Raw genomic sequence first — 21,844 nt, forward strand, 5'->3', positions numbered from 1 at the left:
ATAAAAAACGTTCAGAATTTCCTGAAGGAAGTGCACAGTGCTCGTCTTGTCCAAAAAGATTTTAAGCAAATTTTTGTTACCAAGCGTCGGATGCAATTATCGGCAGGAGCACTCCGTCACGTAACCAAACTACGCTAGAAGGGACATTTTTTTGGAATTCGGTTCGGTCAAAAAAAATATCTCAATATCTCAAGAGTCGGATCATTGGTTTTTTACCTTTCTATCTGGCAACAAAACTGACACCTTTTTTTACAAGGAGTCATGTTTGCATAGACCACAATACCTGCGCCAAAAGGTGCGCCTTTTGGCGTCATCTGGTCCAACACCATGTGAGACTAAGCTCTAAGGAAAGCTGTCTCGGGTGTAGACCAATCAACTTCAAGGACAGTGCATATATTATCAGAGTTATGTTTTTGATTTGCATTATGGCTGCAGGTATTGTGGTCTATGCAAATATGACTCCTTGTAAAAAAAGGTGTCAGTTTTGTTGCCAGATAGAATGGTAAAAAACCAATTATCATATTTTTTTACTGGCAAATGAGGTTCCAATGATCTCAAGAGTCCGCAATGCAACGTGGATATTAACGAGATGGTGGTCCTGAATAAACGAACGTCACTAAGCGGTGGTTTCTTTAAAGAGCCGCAAGGCCGTCGACCCCTGGGCCTCGCCAAACAAGGAGGATGGGGGGGGTGCCTTGACAAATCCATCTTGCGACATATCCCCGGTAAAGTCACGTAGAAGGGAAGTAATAAAATAATAAAAATAAAACATAATAAAATAATTCTCACGACGTTCCAGCTTAAATATACGCTCCAAGCGTGGTGGAGTTTCATTCAGACGCTGTCTCCCCGACAGACCTGGTCTTCACCTGAGGACGGCTGCTTGCGTTGTGGCCGAAACGTCGTGAGAATTATTTTATTATGTTTTATTTTTATTATGTTATTACTTCCCTTCTACGTGACTTTACCGAAAGAACCAAGAAGATGAATCCCTGCAGTCACAAAAGCTTTAAATCAAAATATCCCCGGTAATTGCCTTGAGATGTTACGCGCGACGCTTCACCAAACACGCGAACGCAGTGATTGCCGCCTCCTCGTTTGTCGGTGCCGTAATAAAATAAGCAAACAAATAAAATAAAAACAACGCAATGCGGGGAAAACCCCGAGCGGCATCTTGCCAAGCGAGGCACCACATCCTGCTGAAGAGCTGCAAGGAAAGGGTCAACCCATGCCAGTGTCGTGGCAGCGAGTGGAGCGTCAAGCTACAAGGTCGTGCTTCTGAATGGGGGGCCACTGTCTGGCAAATCGGAATTTGATTATTTATCGGGGTGAAATCTGATGAGCTATGAAGCTCTTCTTCACAACAACCAAAACGAGCAACGACATGGGAGCAAGATTGAGCAGAGGTCAGCAAGTCGCTAAAATAAATACGCGCATTTAAATAAAATATTTGAAAGATTTAAATACGCGTATTCTTAAAAATATTTTAATAAAATACGTGTATCTTAATCAAATAAACACGCCTAATTATTGTCTGATCAGTTAAAATAAGTACGCTAAAATAAATCGTCTAAAACACATCGCTATAAATAAAGTGTGCAAGCACAACTTTCACAGGTACACATAATTCCTGAATAAGCATGCGCCGGCCGATAGGGCAACTGATTGTTTTCGAGTTGTCGTCGGGGTCTCGTTTTCACGCCGGCAGCTTTGTTTAGTCGGCTGTCGGGTGGAGGAGGGTTGACGACGCACAATTATACTCACACGGCTCGAGTCGTGGTGGTGCGAAAGCCCGCGCGTTCATTCAGGAGGCGTTTGTCGGGTTGGCCACGCAGAGCACACGCAACGGATTGTTGTATCCATCCGTGCGGATGTCTTGAGCGATTGCCAACCCTCGTATGCGTTTGCGAGTTTTGTTTCGCCTTCTGACATTGACCTCTTGGCGTGAATCCAAACTCACATTTCATGCAGCCTCTTGAAAAAAAGCATCGAGATTCGGCAAAAGCTCTCAGTGATACAAATCAAATGTTATATTGATATAGAGCGACTTCAACTTAAGGCGCTTGACGTAGTTGAACAAAAACGGTGACAGACATAGAATGATGTCGGTGGCAGGGGTGTGTGAGATGTGAACGACCTCGCCTTGCATGGAGGAGGTTGTGGGTTCGATCCCGATCCTGACGCCCGCTCTACGGATTTTTCTCCGGGTCCTCCGGTTTTTCCCCTCCACATTTAGAATCAACATCGCACGTTTAGGGTATCTGGCTGCTCTACATTCCCACGTGACGATGAACCACTTCGTTGCGCTATCATTTGTGGCCAGGCAGCTTCTGAAAAAAATACCTATATAGCTCATTGGACCTTACCTGGTAAAAAAAACAGCAAAGTCTTGCAGAAAAAAAGCACCGCATTTCAATGCTGTGTGAAAAAAAATCCCAGTGGGATGCAAGTCAAACAATAACAACCATAAGACAATTTAGATTAAAGTTATCAGGCTAACTCTGTGCTACAGAAAACAAACATGGCTAAACCAAAACGTTTCCAAAATCACCAAAATAAAGCTACAAAAACAATGTAGCAGTGATCGTAGGAACCGTGATTCTAATTTAACAATAAACGACATACACAACATCAGTGAATGAAGTTGCCCGCTCGAGGCTGTACGGAGGCCAAGATGTTGGTGGGGATGAGAGCGGGCGGTGATGATGAGAGTGTGCTCGGTGGTATAGACGGGGAGCTCTGCATGCAGTTATGAGCTACCCGTCGGAGGCCGTAGGACTGCGAGAAGGGCTGCGTGCAGAACGATCGAGAGCGAGAGAGTGAGCGAGAGAGTGAGCGAGAGAGTGAGCGAGAGAGTGAGCGAGAGAGTGAGCGAGAGAGTGAGCGAGAGAGTGAGCGAGAGAGTGAGCGAGAGAGTGAGCGAGAGAGTGAGCGAGAGAGTGAGCGAGAGAGTGAGCGAGAGAGTGAGCGAGAGAATGAGCGAGAGAGTGAGCGAGAGAGTGAGCGAGAGAGTGAGCGAGAGAGTGAGCGAGAGAGTGAGCGAGAGAGTGAGCGAGAGGTGGGGGTTTACATAAAGCAAAGTTATTATTGAAAAAAAATTACGAAATGATGAAAGAAGCAAAGTGCCGACTACACCGAGCATCTTGTTTCTACTGATCGTAAAAAAAAACAGAGAGGCGAGGGAAGAGACGGTGGAGAGAGAAGGGAAGGAGCGAGCTGGTGCACGGATCAGAGTGTGTTTTTACAGGGGGCGGGGAGAGGGGTGGGATTCAGAGTGGGGGAGGGCGGGTGGGGGGGAGGGCGTGCCACGCAGGTCACGTGGTTTACGGGAGGCTTGACCTGCTTTATAAAGAGAATCATAATATTTATCTATACTGGAGGAATCCGATGAGCTATAAAGCTCTTTTTTCTCACATATGTCCAGTTGGGGCACGGGATCACAACGTTACGACAAACAATCAATAAAAAAAACAACACGATGGATGTGTTCCTGGCAGGCATTCGTGCACTCATTGAAACGTTCTTGTTTGGGCGCATGGGTGCGATGCTACGACACAAAATATAATTAAACAACCTTTACAAATTAACCTCGAAAAGGATGCAGACGAGAACAGTACACGGCGATTGTGAAAGAAACCCATTGCATCTGCTACAGTATTAGAATCGATTCTAATCGATGCGTTTTTGAGCATAATTATAACATGCACGGCTTTGTCAATCCACTGCTGTGTCGTGTCGTGAGGGTTGTTTGACCATACTTCACCACGCTGGTCAGTGCGCGTCGGTGGAGGGGGTTTGAGGTGGTTGGGTGGGTGGGCGAGGACCCAAGGCTGGGTTTTGCCACTGACGTTAGCCGTGAGCGGGAATCGAACTCGGTTGGTCAGGTTCTTAGCGCCAACGCAGCATTAAGCACCCAACAAGGTGTTTATTGTTGACACAACTCTAGTTATTGCGTCTCCATCTCGTCGGGTCTTGGATTCGAGGCTGCTTAAGTACTTGGGTGAATCAGCTCCTCCTCATTCGAGACCCAAAACGTCGCTGCACCTCCCGGCGTCGACGTTCCTCCTCCTCCTCGAAGACACCGGTGAAGCCATCAACTTACCCACCCACACACCACTCACTCACCCACTCACTCACCCACCCACACACCACCCACTCAGCCACTCGCCCACCCACCCACCCACACACCTCTCACTCACCCGCTCGCCCACTCACCCACCCACACACCACTCACTCACTCACCCACTCGCCCAACCACACACCACTCACTCCCCTCTCGCCCACCCACCCACACACCACTCACTCACCCACTCGCCCAGCCACCCACCACTCACTCACCCACTCGCCCACCCACCCACACACCACTCACTCACCCACTCGCCCACCCACTCGCCCACCCACCACTCACTCACCCACCCACCCACACATCACTCACCCGCTCGCCCACCCACCCACACACCACTCACTCACCCACCCACTCGCCCACCCACCCACCCACACACCACTAACCCACACACCACTTACCCACCCGCTTACTCGCCCACCCACCCACCCACACACCGCCCACTCACCCACCCACTCGCCCACCCACACACCACTCACTCACCCACTCACTCACCCACCCACCCACACACCACTCACTCACACACCCACCCACACCCACTCACTCGCCCACCCACCCGCCCACTCATATCTGTGTAACCAACAACCGCGTCAGAATATCAACAGGCCGACACTGAGCCACAGCTTCGAATGTAAAAATTAAAGACCCTGGCAAGCCACAGTGCTGCGTTCCGGCCATGCAACCCAAACGATGGACCCATCTCGTAAACCCACAAAGATACGTCGAGATGAATAGAACTCGTACACGTGCACAGGGCTACGTCGAGATACTTTAAAGGCGGTGCAGCAACCCAAACCACGAACCCACAAAGCAGCCGACTGGAGGCTGCGTCCCTTCAACGGAGGAGGAGGAACAGCGACACGAACTCTCTTTCTCTCTCTGCTGAAACCTTCTCGTCGTGACCAGCAGCAGCAGGACGTTGGCAACGAGCCTCCTGAACATCTTCCTGCCCACCTCCGGTTGACACAGTTGGCTACGCACGGTGCGAAAGAATAAAAATGATGCCAATGATAGTGTTATTGTAATTATTGGGTGGAGTGGCGGTGCAGTTTTCGGACACAAAAGGTGAGCGCGGTGAATTCCATCATTAGCCAAGTTTTGCTATTGTTTAACTATGCAACGGAGAGCTCAAGAAAGCTAAGAACCAGACAGGTGACACACGTCTTCTTGGTTCTTTCGGTAAAGTCACGTAGAAGGGAAATAATAAAATAATAAAACATAATAAAATAAAATTCTAACGACGTTTCGGCCACAACGCAAGCAGCCGTCCTCCGGTGAAGAGCAGGTCTGTCGGAAAACAGCGTCTGAATGACGTCCGAATGACGCTGTCTTTCCGACAGACCTGTTCTTCACCTGAGGACGGCTGCTTGCGTTGTGGCCGAAACGTCGTGAGAATTGCATCTTATTATGTTTAATTTTTATTATTTCATTATTTCCCTTCTACGTGACTTTACCAAAGGAACCAAGAAGATGAATCCCTGCAGTCACGAAAGCTTTAAATCGGGTTACACGCCGTGCAGCTCACCACCTGCACTCTGCAGGAAGTCGCCTGCAGGGTGCAGCTGGTGACCTGCACGCTGCACGGGCGTGGCGACGGTGATCGCTGCTGTCTGTACGACCCCAAAATGAGTCACGTGCGGAAATTTTTTGTTGTTTTTTATTTCGCAAATATGGCCCCACCGACGGCCGTCACACAGTGGCCCACGCTGCGTCTGCTACAGGGGGGGAGGGTCTGGGGGTGATGGGGGGGATGGACACACTCTTCGTCTGTCTGCCACGTGGGGGTCACGATAACGCTCGCCAATGTCACCCAATAGGCACGAGACTTTTGGTAATCGCGTGGCGCGACTCCTGCGGACTCACCCGAGAGGGAAGATCCGCGCGCGTTCGTCAAAGGGTTTGCCCGACATTTGGAGACGCGAAGCAGAGCACTATTTGCAAATTATAATTATAATAATAATCATTCAAACTCATAAGGAGGAGGAACCACCGAGAACGAGGAGCGGGAAGGCAGCAGCAGCAGCCAGGCCGTGAGCCTGCGTAGAAAAATTATCTCCCAAGCTCTGCGGTCCTCTGTGTACCAAGGCGTTTTCGGTCATTTAATAAGGACTCCCAAAGCAACCACACGCGTGCTAGAGGGCAACACTCGTATCACGCGCAGATGGAACAGGCGGAGTCCACGTTTTGTGTTGCTGTTGTGCTGTTGTTGTTGCTGTTGTTGTTGCTGTTGTTGTTGTTGCTATTGTTGTTGCTGTTGTTGTTGCTGTTGTTGTTGCTGTACCGCCTTCTCCTGGCGAGCCAGGATACAGCACCACCGCCTTATCAACGCCACATGCACGGGTAAGGGAGTTTCGCAGCATCAACATCTGTGTGTGGGGGGCGGTGGTGCAGCGGTTAGCGCGCTGCGCTACGAACCCAGTGACCCGAGTTGGATTCCCGCTCACGACCAACACCGGTGACGGTTTTCTGAACCGGTTCAGGGCCTCCCGTAGGTCGGCTCGGCCTCAAATGAGTACCCGGTGCGGTGCGTAAACATCTAGGGAGACAAAGGCGGCCGGGCGTGGTGCTGGCTACCCCTACCCCACCGTGTGCCGTGTCGGCCTTCGTAGGTGCTCGCTAACAGCACTTGCCCCAACAGTCTCTTAAGGCTACACGGGGGATCTTTGTCTTTGTGGTCCACCAACCCTTGACGTTTCTCCCACAGCGCTGGATCACAGGCAGGTCACGTGGAGCAGCAGCAGCGTAGCCACCACCACCCCCACCACCACCCCCACCACCCCCACCGCCACCACCCCCACCGCCACCACCCCCACCGCCACCACTCCCACCGCCACCACTCCCACCGCCACCCCCACCGCCACCCCCACCACCACCACCCCCACCACCACCACCGCCACCACCCCCACCGCCACCACCACCACCACCCCCACCACCACCAACGTGGTGTGCATCTGTGTCATTCCTTCACGTGAAGTCCTGGTCACAAAAGCAAAGTTTGTGGGGAATAACAGCCACTTTTTATACTTTTGAGGCATAAGCAATTAGAAAGTAACACTTACTACCCAGGAACAAAAACCGTGTTACACAGTGATCGTGTTCCACCAGTGTAGTCACGGACTTCCCGATGTAACAGGACGTAGTATACCCCCAGGCCGTCGTATACCCGGGGTTAAAACGGCCTAGGCTAGATTATACCCCTCTAGGCCAAATCATACCCCCATGATAGTAAGTGTTGAGCGATATACACGTGAATTACTACATTTTTCGAACATTTTATTTAAAACTGTAAACACATAGACTTTGATTGCTTCAACCAGAAAAACTTTAATAATAATAATAACCCTAACCCTATCCCTAACCCTATCCCTAACCCTATCCCTAACCCTATCCCTAACCCTATCCCTAACCCTAAAAATGCTTCAATTGATCAAATTGAGATTCATACTTCCATGTAAACGCTTTTTAGATATCGATTGAAGTTCGTTTGAACTTTCACATGGGGCATATTTTGGCCTGGAGGGGTGGTATGGCCTGGACCAGTCGAGTTTAAAGCCCCGGGGGGTATAGTTTCGCCGAGGACACTTCATCCCCCCGGGAATACTCTTGCCTGGGCCAAACTATACCCGGGTCTGATCGTGGCAGGGGTTAGTTTAGCCTGTTACACCGGGACGAGCTCAGGCGGAGCCGCGCGTTGGACGGAATCGTCACGCAAATCCGTGCGTGCGCACGGTTCTTCTTCCTCGATTGTTTTCTCGAAATTATTTATTTGTCATTTGGTTTCCCGTTCCCCCTCCCCCCACACCTCTTCGTATCCCCAATTCCAGGTGGCGATGACTCATCCGTATGACGTTGGAGGCGTGTGCGCTCAATCACTCAACTCGCGGAAACGTTCAAGGCGATGATTATTATTCATACATCTACAAAAAACAATAGTTTGTTTAATTACTTCGTACAAACTCTAGCCCCCCCCCTCCCCCCGTGTCCCCCCTCCCCCCTCGTCACACACACACACGAGGGCGTTGGTGACTCAGGAGGAGGATTTCGCCGTCAGTCGTTCTTCAGTGACGTCAACCTGTGCGTCGGGTATTTTAATAATAATATACTTTTATATATTTTTTTGCATTATCGTTATGGAAGGCGTTAGTGCACGCAGTGGTGTAGCGAGTAATTTGAAAATAATAATAAAAAAGGGCAAGTCTGTGTGTAAATAAATAAAGAATGCACTCCCCATTGCACCGGCCAGGGTCTCTATAAATACGGGAGGGCGACTGGGAAACGGCGGAGCGGCGGTTTCGAGATGCAGAAGCGTGGTCATTAGTCCGTGTTGGGGGATAATGATTTTAGAATCATCGACTGATTGTTGATTGATTATTGCCGTAGCGTTGTTACAACGGAACAGGGCGGCGGGGACTCGCAAAAAAAGCATTAATAGAGAGCGAGAGAGAGCGAGCGAGAGACGGACGGACGGAGATAAGGGAAATCGAGATACAGACTAAGAAGCAAATAGGTGAAGCGAGACGGAGAAGATGTTCAAACAACCGTAGCGGAGACGGAGAGACACGGAGTTAGGTGATAGGCACAGCGAGAGGCACAGCGAGAGGCACAGAGAGAGGCACAGCTAGAGGCACAGCGAGATCGAGAGGCGGGGAGAGAGACCCGCAAGCGAGGGGAGAGAGACGAGAGAGAAAGAGAGGCAAGGAAGAGGAGGAGGAGCGCATTCGAGACGACCAAGACGGTGAAGAGAAGAGAGGTACGAGCAGTAGCGGAACCGAGAGAGTAGCGGGGGGTGGGGGGTGGTGGTGGTGGTGAGAGAGACCCTCGGAGGAGCGGAGAGACGGGAGAGAGGGCAGCCGAGGAGGAGAGAAGAGCCGGGGGGAACGCCGTCGCGGCCGGGAATCGAGCGCAGGGCGACAGAGGAAGAGAGACAGAGGAAGAGAGACAGAGGGAGAGAGACAGAGGGAGAGAGACAGAGGAAGAGAGACAGAGGAAGAGAGACAGAGGAAGAGAGACAGAGGGAGAGAGACAGAGGGAGAGAGACAGAGGAAGAGAGACAGAGGAAGAGAGACAGAGGAAGAGAGACAGAGGAAGAGAGACAGAGGAAGAGAGACAGAGGAAGAGAGACAGAGGGAGAGAGACAGAGGAAGAGAGACAGAGGGAGAGAGACAGAGGAAGAGAGACAGAGGAAGAGAGACAGAGGAAGAGAGACAGAGGGAGAGAGACAGAGGAAGAGAGACAGAGGAAGAGAGACAGAGGAAGAGAGACAGAGGGAGAGAGACAGAGGGAGAGAGACAGAGGAAGAGACAGAGGAGAGAGACAGAGGAAGAGAGACAGAGGGAGAGAGACAGAGGAAGAGAGACAGAGGGAGAGAGACAGAGGAAGAGAGACAGAGGAAGAGAGACAGAGGAAGAGAGACAGAGGAAGAGAGACAGAGGGAGAGAGACAGAGGAAGAGAGACAGAGGGAGAGAGACAGAGGAAGAGAGACAGAGGGAGAGAGACAGAGGAAGAGAGACAGAGGAAGAGAGACAGAGGAAGAGAGACAGAGGGAGAGAGACAGAGGGAGAGAGACAGAGGGAGAGAGACAGAGGGAGAGAGACAGAGGAAGAGAGACAGAGGAAGAGAGACAGAGGAAGAGAGACAGAGGAAGAGAGACAGAGGAAGAGAGACAGAGGAAGAGAGACAGAGGAAGAGAGACAGAGGAAGAGAGACAGAGGAAGAGAGACAGAGGAAGAGAGACAGAGGAAGAGAGACAGAGACCGAGAGACCGAGAGAGACGAGCGCGCGTGGGGCTGGGAGAGGATGCGCTTGCTGCTGATGGTCGCAGTCTTCACGGTGGTGTCCGCAGTGGGTCGAAGTCGAGCTAATCCCATCGCCGTGCAGGTGAGACGACACTCACGCACCCCGCAAAGACACAAAGGGATTCCCACTCGCGGAGCCTTGACGGACTTTTTTTTGCTGTTCGCGAGCAGCGCCGATGATTGCCGGCACGCAGCGCGAGGGGGCTGCGTGGTCAACACCACGCCCGGCCGCCTTTGTCTTCCCAGCGCTGATGTTTTTGCGCCGCCGCGTTAGGTACTCGCTTTAGGCCGAGTCTACCCGAGGGGGAGGCTCCCGTGATCTGTTCAGATAATTCGTGACCGGTGTTGGTGGCCGTGAGCGGGGATCGAACTCGGGTCGATCGGGTTCAGAGCGCAACGGGTTCATCGCTACACGACCGCTCCGTTGGCACACTGACACACACGCACGCACACACACAGGAACACACACACACAAACATACACAGGAACACAGACACACGCGCACACACACACAGGAATACACAGACACACACAGGAACACACACACAGAAACACACAGGAATACACACACAGGAATATTCACACACACACGCACGCACAGGCGCATCTAGCTTTGTCCAGGTAATGCGACCTCTGCACGGCTCACCTTCCACTTATCGTGCCATCGCCACCATCGACACATATACACACACACATGCGGGTGTGTGTAGGTGTACGCGTGTAGCGGGGAGCGGTGGCGCAGCGGTTAGCGCCACGCCATGCGCTACGAACCCGGCGTCACGAGTTCGATCCCCGCTCACGGCCACCAACACCCGGGGTGACGATTATCCGAACCGGGTCCCGGGCCTCCCCCTAGGTCGACTCGGCCTCAAAAGAGCACCTGGCGCGGTGCGTAGTAGACATCGCCTCTCGCGAGACAAAGGCGGACGGACGTGATGCTGTCCATCATCCCCCGAGGGAGCCGTACCGGCCTTGGTGGGTGCAGTCTGTTGAAGGCAACACGAGGAGCGCGTCGCTCAGTGTGCCTGCTCCTTCCGCGTGTGTCTCTTGTGTGTGGAGACACCTTGTGCGTGCGTAACTTTAATGGGTGCTCGCTATAACAACACTTGCCCCAACCTCCAACATGATGTGAAGGCTACATGGGGGGGGGGGGATCTTTACCCTGCGTACGTGCGCGTTCTCGACTTAGCGGCGTGGAGCATCGCGTGTGTGCTGTCGTGAGCGTGTGTGCTGTCACACACACACACACAGACAGAGATACGTGCACTTGTTAATGATGTAATGTTGAACCGTATGGGTGGGCTAGGTGGGGGGTTACCCGTGATAAGAATTCATTGCCGTGTGAACAAACCGCTGACTCAAGATGCAGGTGACATCACCCGTCAAACCATATCACTTCCTTTTCACACCTCGCACAAGTACCGCAGGTCACACGCACAACACAAAAAATCACCCCCCCCCCCCCACCTCCATATAACAACTACACAGATTGGTGTGACTCGGGGCAAGTGCTGGTTAGCGAGCACCTATTAAGGGAATGTCAGCATCAATAGGGGAGCCTATTAATTCCTCCGCCCGCCCTCTGCAATCGCTGATTGTTTTAACGCACTTAAAGATCGATATTTAAAAGGCGGCACGGTGGCTAGATGTTAACTACCTCGCCTGGTGTACAGGAGGTCGTGGATTAGATCCCGACTCTGACGCCTGCTGCTGTATATTTGGAGTTTGTGTGTCTCTCTCATCATTCATCATCATCACGGTGGCTAGGAGATGTTAACTACCTCGCCTGGTATGCAGGAGGTCGTGGATTAGATCCTGACCCTGACGCCTGCTGCTGTATATTTGGAGTTTGCTTGTCTCTCTCATCATTCATCATAATCACGGTGGCTAGGAGATGTTAACTACCTCGCCTGGTGTACAGGAGGTCGTGGATTCGATCCCGACCCTGACGATGCCTGCTGTATATTTGGAGTTTGCGGTGTGTGTGTCTCTCTCTCTATCTCCCCGTGGTGAGATGTTAACTACCTCGCCTGGTATGCAGGAGGTCGTGGATTAGATCCCGACCCTGACGACGCCTGCTGCTGTATATTTGTAGTTTGCGTCTTTCTCTCTCTCTCTCTCTCTTCCCGTGGTCGCGTGGATTTGTATCCGGCTCCTCCGGGTTTTCCTTCCACATTTAGAATCAACATCACGCGTTTAGAGTTACTTGGCTGATATGAATTCCCACACAATGATACGTCACATCGTTGAGCTCATCGTTTGTGAAAGCCATGTAGCTTCTGAAACAAGAACCACCGTATCTCAGTGGGGCCTTACCTGACAAAATAAAAAAATAAAAAGTTTAATAGTTTTAAAAGGCTGAGTCGACCTAGTGGTGACCCGACACATTCTCGGCCAACACTCATCGCAGCCGGATCCAATATCGATGCAGAGTGGCATCACACCCCCATCCCCCCACTCGTAATTGTCTCATAGTGCTGTTGGTTGCTGATCGCTTGGTGCTGCTGCTGCAGCACCTCCGATTAACACGGTTGGCTACGTACGGCGCGAAAGAAGTTCAACATACGCACGTACATGGCAGTGGCGCACAAACAACAACAACTCACGCAACACTCTCTCGTCAATAGCGCTCTGTGCGTGGCCTTAAACGAAAAAAACATAATCAGCGACGACGTTTCAGGCTATTTCCCTTCTTCAAAAGCACGGCCCGTATGTGCCATGAAGCAGGACCATTGCCTGAAACGTCACCGATTCTATTTGTTTATTTTGATAAATTGCATTCGCTCACCACCCACGGGGATTTTTTAACCTACGACACGAAACACTTCAATGTAACGCCGACGTTTCACGTTTCACTTTAGTTTCATTTTGTAGAAAAATGTGTTTCTAGTCCCGATTCTAGTTAGTTAGTTAGTTATAAAGTATATGCAAGCGACAAGTTACATAAAACACATGTGATATATCTTTAAAAAAACATCTTTTACCGTTCCGTATAACTCGGCCTCGTCTGCCTGCAGCGTTTGCCCCAAATTCCGATAAACTGAATGAGGATTGCGCAACTTGTCAAATCAAACCGCTCGCCGTGACGATGCGGCGATTAGGGGGGGGGGGGTCAACGACCCCAAACTCTTAGCCCCGAGTTTATGAATTGCTGGTGGTGGTGATGATGATGGTGAAGATGGTGGTGGTGATGGTGATGATGGTAATGCTGATGATGGTGGTGATGATGATGGTGAAGATGGTGGTGGTGGTGGTGATGATGATGGTGGTGGTGATGGTGATGATGGTGAAGATGGTGGTGGTGATGGTGATGATGGTAATGCTGATGATGGTGGTGATGATGATGGTGAAGATGGTGGTGGTGGTGATGATGGTGGTGGTGATGGTGATGGTTTTACCAAGATAAGTGCTCAAGATTACACGAAGAGGGACTCCAGATTCGAGTTCCTGCCTGGCTTCACGATCATTTCGTTTCCCGACGCTAAATGTAAGAAGCGTTCCTACTGCAGGAGGAATCCGATTAGCAATAAAGCTCTTTCCCCCCCCACAGATGTCCACCAGGGGCACGGGAGGTCAGAACAATAACACAAAAAATACCACGACAGAGGCGCCAAGTACAGGAAAGGTAAACAAATGCCTTTAAAAAAATATATACAAATCAAACTCAAAATGCTTTCGATATCTTAGCAGGTGAAGCCCGCCGAAGCGACCTGGCCACAAACGACAGCTCGACGCAGTGGCTCATCGTCGCGTGCGTGCTGCTTTTATCGCGGCAAAATCATCCAAATGATCTTCGAGTGCACGACTCCAGGTGTGGAGGGGGCCGGAGGAGCCGGAGAAAAAAAATTCCACGCGACGAAAATTCCCAGTTTGTCTTATCATCCCAATTAGTCTCATGACCACCACCACCCCCCTCTCCCCCAAATAATCTAATATTCAGGAAGGTTTGGTGGTCAAACGTGCCAATTCGTGTAACGGAGTTGTAGTTTTGCATAATAGGCGGAGAGCGCCTGCAGAAATAAACAACCGAAAATGTCGCGCTTCGAAGCACTGTGCTCGTAATGTCTGCGTGATCCACCAACTTTTGCCTTTAAGGGCGCCTTGTTCTTACACTCGGAGCGCGCGCGTGTGTGTGTGTGTCGGTGTGTGTGTGTGTCGGTTGTGGGGAGCGATAGTGTAGTAGTTAGCGCGCTGCGCTATGAACCCGGCGACACGTATTCGATTCCTGCTCACGGTCAACACCAGCGACGATTATCCTGAACCGTTCCTGGGCCTCCCCTAGGTCGACTAAGCCTCAAATGAGTACCTGGTGCGGTGCGTAAAAATATCGCCACTGGGGAGACAAAGGCGGCCGGGCGTGGTCCTGGCCACCGACCCCCTCGTGTGCCGTGCCGGCCTTCATAGGTGCTGCTCGCTAACAGCACTTGCCCCGACAATCTGTTAAGGCTATACGGGGTATCTTTGTCTTTGTGGGGAGCGGTGGTGCAGCGGTGAGCGCCCCGCACTACGAACCCAGCGACCCGAATTCGATTCCCACTCCTCACGGCCAAATACCATGAGGGATATCTGAACCGGTTCTGTGCCTCCCCATATCGATTCCTAAACAACGCCACGGGAGAGACAAAGGCGGCCGGGCGTTGTGCTGACCACCGCCCCCTAGTGTACCGCGCCGGCCTTGAGAAGTGCTCGCAAACAGCACTTGCCCCCCAAAAGTCCACGTGCGTGTTTTAGCGAGCACCTATTCGTGTCGTCACCGAACTGCTTCCGAGTTCCTCTTCAAAGTGAAACTAAAGTAAAACTATAAACCAAGCTATTTGCATCTCAGCGGGTAAAGCCAACCGAGCTCCCTATAGTTCTTTTGCAGAAGCGAGCTGGCCACAACTGATAGCTCTAAGAATCCAGTGACTTATCATCGCGTGGAAATGCACAAGAGCAGCCACATTCTCTCGTGCACGTGATGTTGATTCTAAACGTGGAGGTGAAAAGCCCCTGGAGAAAAATCCACGCGACCACGGAGAGAGAAAGAGAGACACGCAACCTCCAAATATACAGCAGCAGGCGTCACAGGGTCGAGATCGAACTCACGACCTCCTGCGCACCAGGCGAGGGAATTAACATCTCCTAGCCACCGTGACGCCCGATATCGTCACCCGTTACTAACGTGACGTGCGACTGGCACGTGTCACTATAGTGATGTGCGACTATAGGGATGGAACTCGCGACCTCCTGCAGACCAGGCGAGGGAATTCACATCTCGCACGATCCATCAACCACAAGAGGTGACAACGCCACGTGCCCCCCCCCCCCTTGCCCCCCCCCCCCCCCCCCCACAGATGCGCGCGCTACGCGGACGCAGGCTCCACGCGCCCCGTCTCCGCTCCCCGCTCACCGGGACGTCGCTGCTGCCCGCCACCTCCGACGTGTGGGTTGGAACCCGAGGCCGGGCTGCCCGTGGGGTTCCGGCCGGATGGGCGAGAACCGGAGCCGTTTCGGCGGCCCCCGTCGCCGCCGCCGCCGCCGCCGGGAGCCCCGCTGGGAAATCTCCGTCGAACTTCAAAAACCGCTCGGAGCGCGGCTTCTACAAGCAGCACCACCACCACCGTCACGGCGCGGCGCCTCTGACGAGGAGCAGGGGACATCTCAAGGATGGGTGCTTCGGCCTCAAGATTGACCGCATCGGGGCCATGTCCGGACTGGGTTGCAAGCGAGGCAAGAGCCACGGTGAGACACTCCGACAGCCCCCCCCCACCGCCCCCTCGCCCGCCGCGACGCACCAGGCAAATTTTGGCATCTCGTCGAAGGAGCAATTCAAGCAGCCATCGCGCGAACTGCGGTCATCCCCGTAGCGGCAGTAGCAGCAGCGGCAGCGGCGGCGGCAGCGGCGGCAGCAGCAGCGGCAGCAGCTTTTGGCTCAGCCATGGAGCAAAAACGGTGGCCACCGCATCGCGCGGCGCTTTCAGCCGCGCTTTCCGCGGCCGTCTGGAACGCATCTTCCTCCCGATACTGGGAAGCCACTGGAGCTAGGCACTTTGTACATCTGTATTTGAAAAAAACTAATTTCAATCTTGATTTGAAACTTTCGTGACTGCAGGAATCCATGCTCTTTGGTTCTTTTAGTAAAGTCACGTAGGTAGAAAATAAAATAAATCACGACGTTTCGGGCGCAACACAATCGTCCGTCATCAGGTGGGAAAGCGTGGCCTGCTGCTGATTTCCTTAGAACTGCCGTGTGCGTCGTAGTTTGCTGTCCTTCCCCCGCTCCTCCGATGAGCTTGGCTCCGTACGCTGCGAAAGAAGTTCAACATGGATAGGGAATGCGCCTTGTTCGTACGTAGCCAACCGTGCTAATCGGAGGTCGTGGAGGGAACGACAATACACTAAAACACACACAATGCAGTTCGAAAGAAAGTAGTTTTCAAATCTGGATTTAAAAGTGTCTCTGGGAAGTGCCTCCACAAATCCCCCGCTCCATCTCGTCATATCATTTAAAAAAAAGGTTTGCTGGCTGGCTGGTTGACTGCGACAGACAGTCACGCCCAAAGGACGTGTGGATTGCTAGTATATACAGTTACAGTACTGCATATACACGATATATGAGACTTATCTCCCGTGTAGGTTGGGGTAAGTGATGTTGGCGAGCATCTATTAAGTCACGCACGGCACACGAGCCTTTGTCTCCCAAGTGCTGATCTTTTACAGACCACCGCACCAGATGCCTCGGGAGAAACGCAACAACGAAGGGTCGCTGGGTTGGTCGCTGTGAGCGCTAAATCCTTGCCTGTATGCATCCGTGCGTGCAAGCGTGCGACAAACCATTGTCTCGGTGCAAACGGTCACGGCAATAACAGTTTAAACACACACACACACACAAAGATCCCCCGTATAGCCTTAACAGACTGTAGGGGCAAGTGCTGTTAGCGAGCACCTATGAAGGCCGGAACGGTACACGAACGAGGGGGTGGGTGGCCAGCACCACGCCCGACCGCCTTTGTCTCCCCAGTGGCGATGTTTACACACCGCACCAGGTACTCATTTAATGCCGAGTCGACCTAGGGGAGGCCCAGGACCGGTTCAGACAATCGTCACTGGTGTTAGCCGTGAGCGGTAATCGAACCCGGGTCGCCAGGTTCATAGCGCAGCGCGCTAACCGCTACACCACCGCTCCCCGGTGCTAACGGTCACGCAATAACAGTTTAAACACACACACACACAACACTCACAACGCATAATGCGTCTGCTCGCACCAGATTGGAATCCTGTAAAGTCGAGTGCCGCGGGCTATGGCAACCCGTATCGCCACACGGGCGGACCTTGGTAATGACAGCGTACGGTGGTGGAGGAGGAGGAACAGCCGATCAGCAAAAGGCGAAAATAAAGATTCGAATTGCCGGGCAATAAGCGTTATCCTGATAGCCTTTGAGATAGCCACTTTAAGCATCATGCCCGCGTGTGTTATTATAGCGCCGGCATGTGCTCGTGCAGGTAGAATATAGAAATGTTAAATGGAAGAACAGTCGTGCACAGACGCGGGAATGTTCCCTGGCTCCCTATCGCGGCAACAACATCTACTAATAGGGGTTTTCCACTTTTTTCTGGCAACAAAACTGACACCTTTTGCAAGGAATCATGTTTACATTAACCACAATACTTGCAGTCAAATGCAAACAAAAAACGCTGATAATTTATGCATTGTCCTTGAAACTGATTGGTCCACACCATCATCGTCAACAACAACACACATGCATGCGTACAATAATAGAGGGTTATTTTTTGTGTGTGTGTCGTTAAACCCTCCACCACCCGACACAGCCAATTGGTAAGGTTTGTCACGTAAACACAACGTGGTAATTCGTAACTAGATCAGCGATCTTCTTGGTTCTTTCGGTAAAGTCACGTAGAAGGGAAGTAATAAAATAATAAAAATAAAACATAATAAAATAATTCTCACGACGTTTCGGCCACAACGCAAGCAGCCGTCCTCAGGTGAAGAACAGAGCTGTCGGAAAGACGGCGTTGTGGCCGAAACGTCGTGAGAATTGTATTGTTTTATTTTTATTATTTTACTAATTCCCTTCTGCGTGACTTTACCGAAAGAACCAAGACTATGAATCCCTGCAGTCACGAAAGCTTTAAATCCAAATTCAGAGTGTTTGCATGTCCATCACAAACGGTGAATGCAGTGACACGATTCCTTGCAAAAGGTTTCCGTTTTGGTGTTTTAACATCTTGACACCTGCCCGTTTGCAATGCCAGAAAGGGTCAAACCCTATTCCTATAAATTACAATAATGATGAAGTTTCGGAAAGACGGAGAGGGACACCTTAGGCGCAGTGTTCTTCACAACTGTTCACATGTGGAGCCACTGTCGCCGATAAGACATCCTGGTCCGTGTGCGCGACTTCAGCCACAACATCTGAAACCATTGGGGGTTTGTCAGCAGAACGACGACGACGATGATGATGATGGGGTGATGTGAGCGAGAGAGTGAGCGAGAGAATGAGCGAGAGAATTGCGTGTCATCCTTGCGCAGGGGCCATGCTAATCTTCTCTGTATCGTTCCAATTTTAGTATATGTACTGCCGGAGCAAGTACAGAGAGAGCGAGAGATGGGGGTTTACATAAAGCAAAGTTATTTGAAAAAAATACGAAATGATGAACGAAGCAAAGTGCCGACTACACCGAGCATCTTCTTGTTTCCACTGATCGTAAAAAACAAAAGAGAGGGGTTGATGTTGTCACTCGTGGGCCTTGCAACCGAGGCGTGTGCTGGGGGCCGAGGTGGACAGCGTTGACGGTGTGACCGCTCTCTCTTCTCCTTGTCTCCCCGGCCCCGCGTGGCGACTCAAGGCTGATGGAGTTGACCGATGGCGCCTGCACGCGGCAATGGCGACGAGCTGCAGCTAAACGAGTCACGTGCGACTCGTCCTCAGTACACACACAGTACACTCACAGTACACATACACAGTACACTCGCACACTCACACAGTACACACACAGTACATACAGCACACACTCACAGTACACACACTCACACACAGTACACACACACACACTCACAGTACACACACACACAGCACACATACTCACAGTACACACACAGTACACAAACTCAGTGCGCATGCTAGACAGGGTACACAAGCACGCGTTGTCAGTGTAGTTCACGCACACGGCACGCACCCGCAGTGCACACACTCTACACTGACAGTACACACACAGTACACACACAACACGCAACACAGTAAACGCTCGCGCAGAACGCACGCAGTAACACCACACGTGCAGTGTCACTACACGTGCAGAGTACACGTGCAGTCACACCACACGTGCGTGCACGGCCTCACGCGCGCACACAGCACAAAGGCTCACTTTAGGGGGTTCGCGTTCCCCCCCCCGACCCCCCCGGGGGGTGGGACAGGTCAAGGTGGTGGCCGGCTTCACGGCTTCCTGCAATCAGCCGCGCTTTAATTAACTCCCGAATCGCAACTCGAGGGGAAGGTGTGGGGAGTGTGTGGGGGGGGGGGGGTAGCCAACACACGCGCGCACACACAACGCTTTGAACGATGGTTCGCGGGTGAGCGTAAGAATCGATTTTTAAAAAAAAATTGGTAATTCGTCGAATTAATCAATGAATGTAATGGCTCGAATTTGGACCGTGGATTTGGTTTCTTTTTTTGTTTTACTGAAAGGGAATTGCGCGCGAAGGTGACGTACAAAACGTGGCCTGCAGGAAAGAAACACACGGACCGTTTACAAAGGAGCGAGAGATTACGAAACGATACCCGACAAAACAATACAAATGAGAGAGTTGACAAGAGGAAGCGGGGCATTTAACAATCCCGGTGACGGGTTTGTTGCAGGAGGTCGTGGGTTCGATCCCAACCCTGACGCCTGCTGCTGATGCTGCTGCTGTATATTTGGAGTTTGCGGTGTCTCTCTCTCTCCTCGTGGTCGCGTGGATTTTTCTCTGGGTCCTCCCAAGTTTTTCTCTTCACATTTTAGAATCAACATCGCCACGCGTTAAATTTCGATTTAAAGCTTTCGTGACTGCAGGGATTCATCGTCTTGGTTCTTTCGGTAAAGTCACGTAGAAGGGAAGTAATACAATAATAAAAATAAAACATTTATTATGTTTTATTGTTATTATTTTATTATCGGTAAAGTCACTTTACCGAAAGAACCAAGAAGATGAATCCCACGCGTTTACAATATTTGGCTGCTGCTGCTGCTAGAAATGTCCACGTGGTGAGCCACTTTGTTGAGCTGTCATTTGTGGCAAGGTCGCTTCTGAAGAAGAGCCACAGAGCTCAGGTGGGCCTTAGGGCCCGTCCATAAATGACGTCACGCACCTGGGGGGGTGTGGGGGGTCAGACATTTGTGACTATGTGTGACGAGGGGGGGGGGGGGGTTGAGAGATGTGACGTCACGTTAAAATGCGCAACTTTAAATAAATATAGACATGTTCCACTTAATTAAATAGACTTTTTAATACTTGTTTCTCCTGTCACATTAAATACGCACTATTTAATGTGACGATTTGAAGCACGTTTTATTTTGAAAATGGAAATATGGTTTTGGGGGGGGGGGGGCAGAGTTTTGTGACGTCATATCCGAGGGGGGGTCTGACTTTGTGACGCCGTGTGACGAGGGGGGGGGGGGGTAAAAAAATCGTCCAAAATCGCGTGACGTCATTTATGGACGGCCCCTTACCTTGTAAACACGAAAATTGCGAATAGTCGCTTAATATAACGCAACCAAATCGATTCGTGAATCAAAATCTGACGCGCAGAGACGTGAAACGAGTTTCGACCAATTTTATTTAAACGATACAAAACGAGCGCGGTGGAAACGAGAGAGACAGAGAGATCCATAATGTGGTCCACTTTGAATCTAACCGCGACACCAACTCGAAGCGATGGCCCACGGAATCCGTGGGAAGTCGTCGTGGGTCAAGTACGTACGTTAGTGTAACTTCTTTCGCGCCGTACGTGCGGGGGAGTTCAACACAAAAAAGCGATTCCACTCACCGTCCGTGGAATCGTCGCTTGCCGAGTAGATAATGGGGTGTTCATTGGCCTCCTCAATGTAGCTGGCGTCGAATGGTCCGTGATGCAGTCCGGTTAGGTCAGCCGAAGAGAGATTTTGGTCGAATCCGAAGCAATTGCAGCCAGCCAACCAATTCACGATCAGCCAGCCACGATTATTAATCAGCCAACCGATGAACAATCGGCCAATTCAATTACCGATCGGCCAATTAACACTGAGCCAGCCACGATGATCAATCAGTGAAGTCACGATTAACTACGGCCAATTCAATTACCGATCGTCCAATTAACACTGAGCCAGCCACGATTATCAATCAGTGAAGTCACGATTAACAATCGACCAATTCAATTACCGCACGGCCAATTAACACTGAGCCAGCCACGATGATCAATCAGAAAATTCACGATTAACAATCAGCCAGTCACAATAAACAATCGGCCAGCCGAATTCACTACCGCATCCTCTCACACTGAATATCGATGCAAGGTCCCATGTTACCACTGTATTTATATAACGTGATGTATGTGTAATATTGAGCTACGAGAGCTGTAAGTCTGTGTTATTTATGTCGATGTTACGATCTTGTTGTTGTTGTTGTCGTGTCGCACTAATCTATCGCGTTATTCAGGTCGCGTTATATTTTAACTTGAACGACGAACTACGCCCTGATTGGTCACCCCCCGCCGTTCCCCCCACCGGTACGAAACAGCCAATCGCATGCTAGCGTGCTCAAGCACGTGGTTGTCCTGTGGCCAATGGTTGGTACTGTCGTTTTGCGACACGTGGTGTGCGGGAAGGGAGGGGGCGGCGTCGTTTGTTTGACGCCTGATTGGTCGGCAGTGCCGGCACGCGGTGGCAAATCGGTGCCCTGTGATTGGCCGG

General features: G+C 51.3%; 1 protein-coding gene and 1 pseudogene across 1 annotated transcript; one reads left to right on the forward strand and one right to left on the reverse strand.

Moving 5' to 3' along the window:
* The first annotated feature begins 9,820 nt into the window (after window positions 1-9,820).
* On the forward strand, window positions 9,821-20,256 carry LOC133352388 (bradykinin-potentiating and C-type natriuretic peptides-like). The gene is made up of 3 exons (XM_061567998.1): window positions 9,821-10,001; window positions 15,253-15,640; window positions 18,767-20,256. Exons 1-3 carry the CDS (start codon window positions 9,921-9,923, stop codon window positions 18,769-18,771), a joined length of 474 nt encoding a protein of 157 aa, XP_061423982.1. The 5' UTR covers window positions 9,821-9,920; the 3' UTR covers window positions 18,772-20,256.
* Window positions 18,411-18,511, reverse strand: LOC133352528 (U6 spliceosomal RNA; annotated as a pseudogene).
* Window positions 20,257-21,844: the final 1,588 nt, after the last annotated feature.

This window comes from Lethenteron reissneri, chromosome 40 (genome assembly GCF_015708825.2).
Source record: "Lethenteron reissneri isolate LAM-NWPU_2019-01 chromosome 40, ASM1570882v1, whole genome shotgun sequence".
Classification (NCBI taxonomy): domain Eukaryota; kingdom Metazoa; phylum Chordata; class Hyperoartia; order Petromyzontiformes; family Petromyzontidae; genus Lethenteron; species Lethenteron reissneri.

Bases quoted from the DNA above. Each gene is read 5' to 3' on its own strand.
- LOC133352388 (XM_061567998.1), top strand. From the start codon at position 9,921: ATGCGCTTGCTGCTGATGGTCGCAGTCTTCACGGTGGTGTCCGCAGTG. The intron at 10,002-15,252 runs GTGAGACGACAC...CCCCCCCCACAG, and splicing joins CTAATCCCATCGCCGTGCAG to ATGCGCGCGCTACGCGGACG.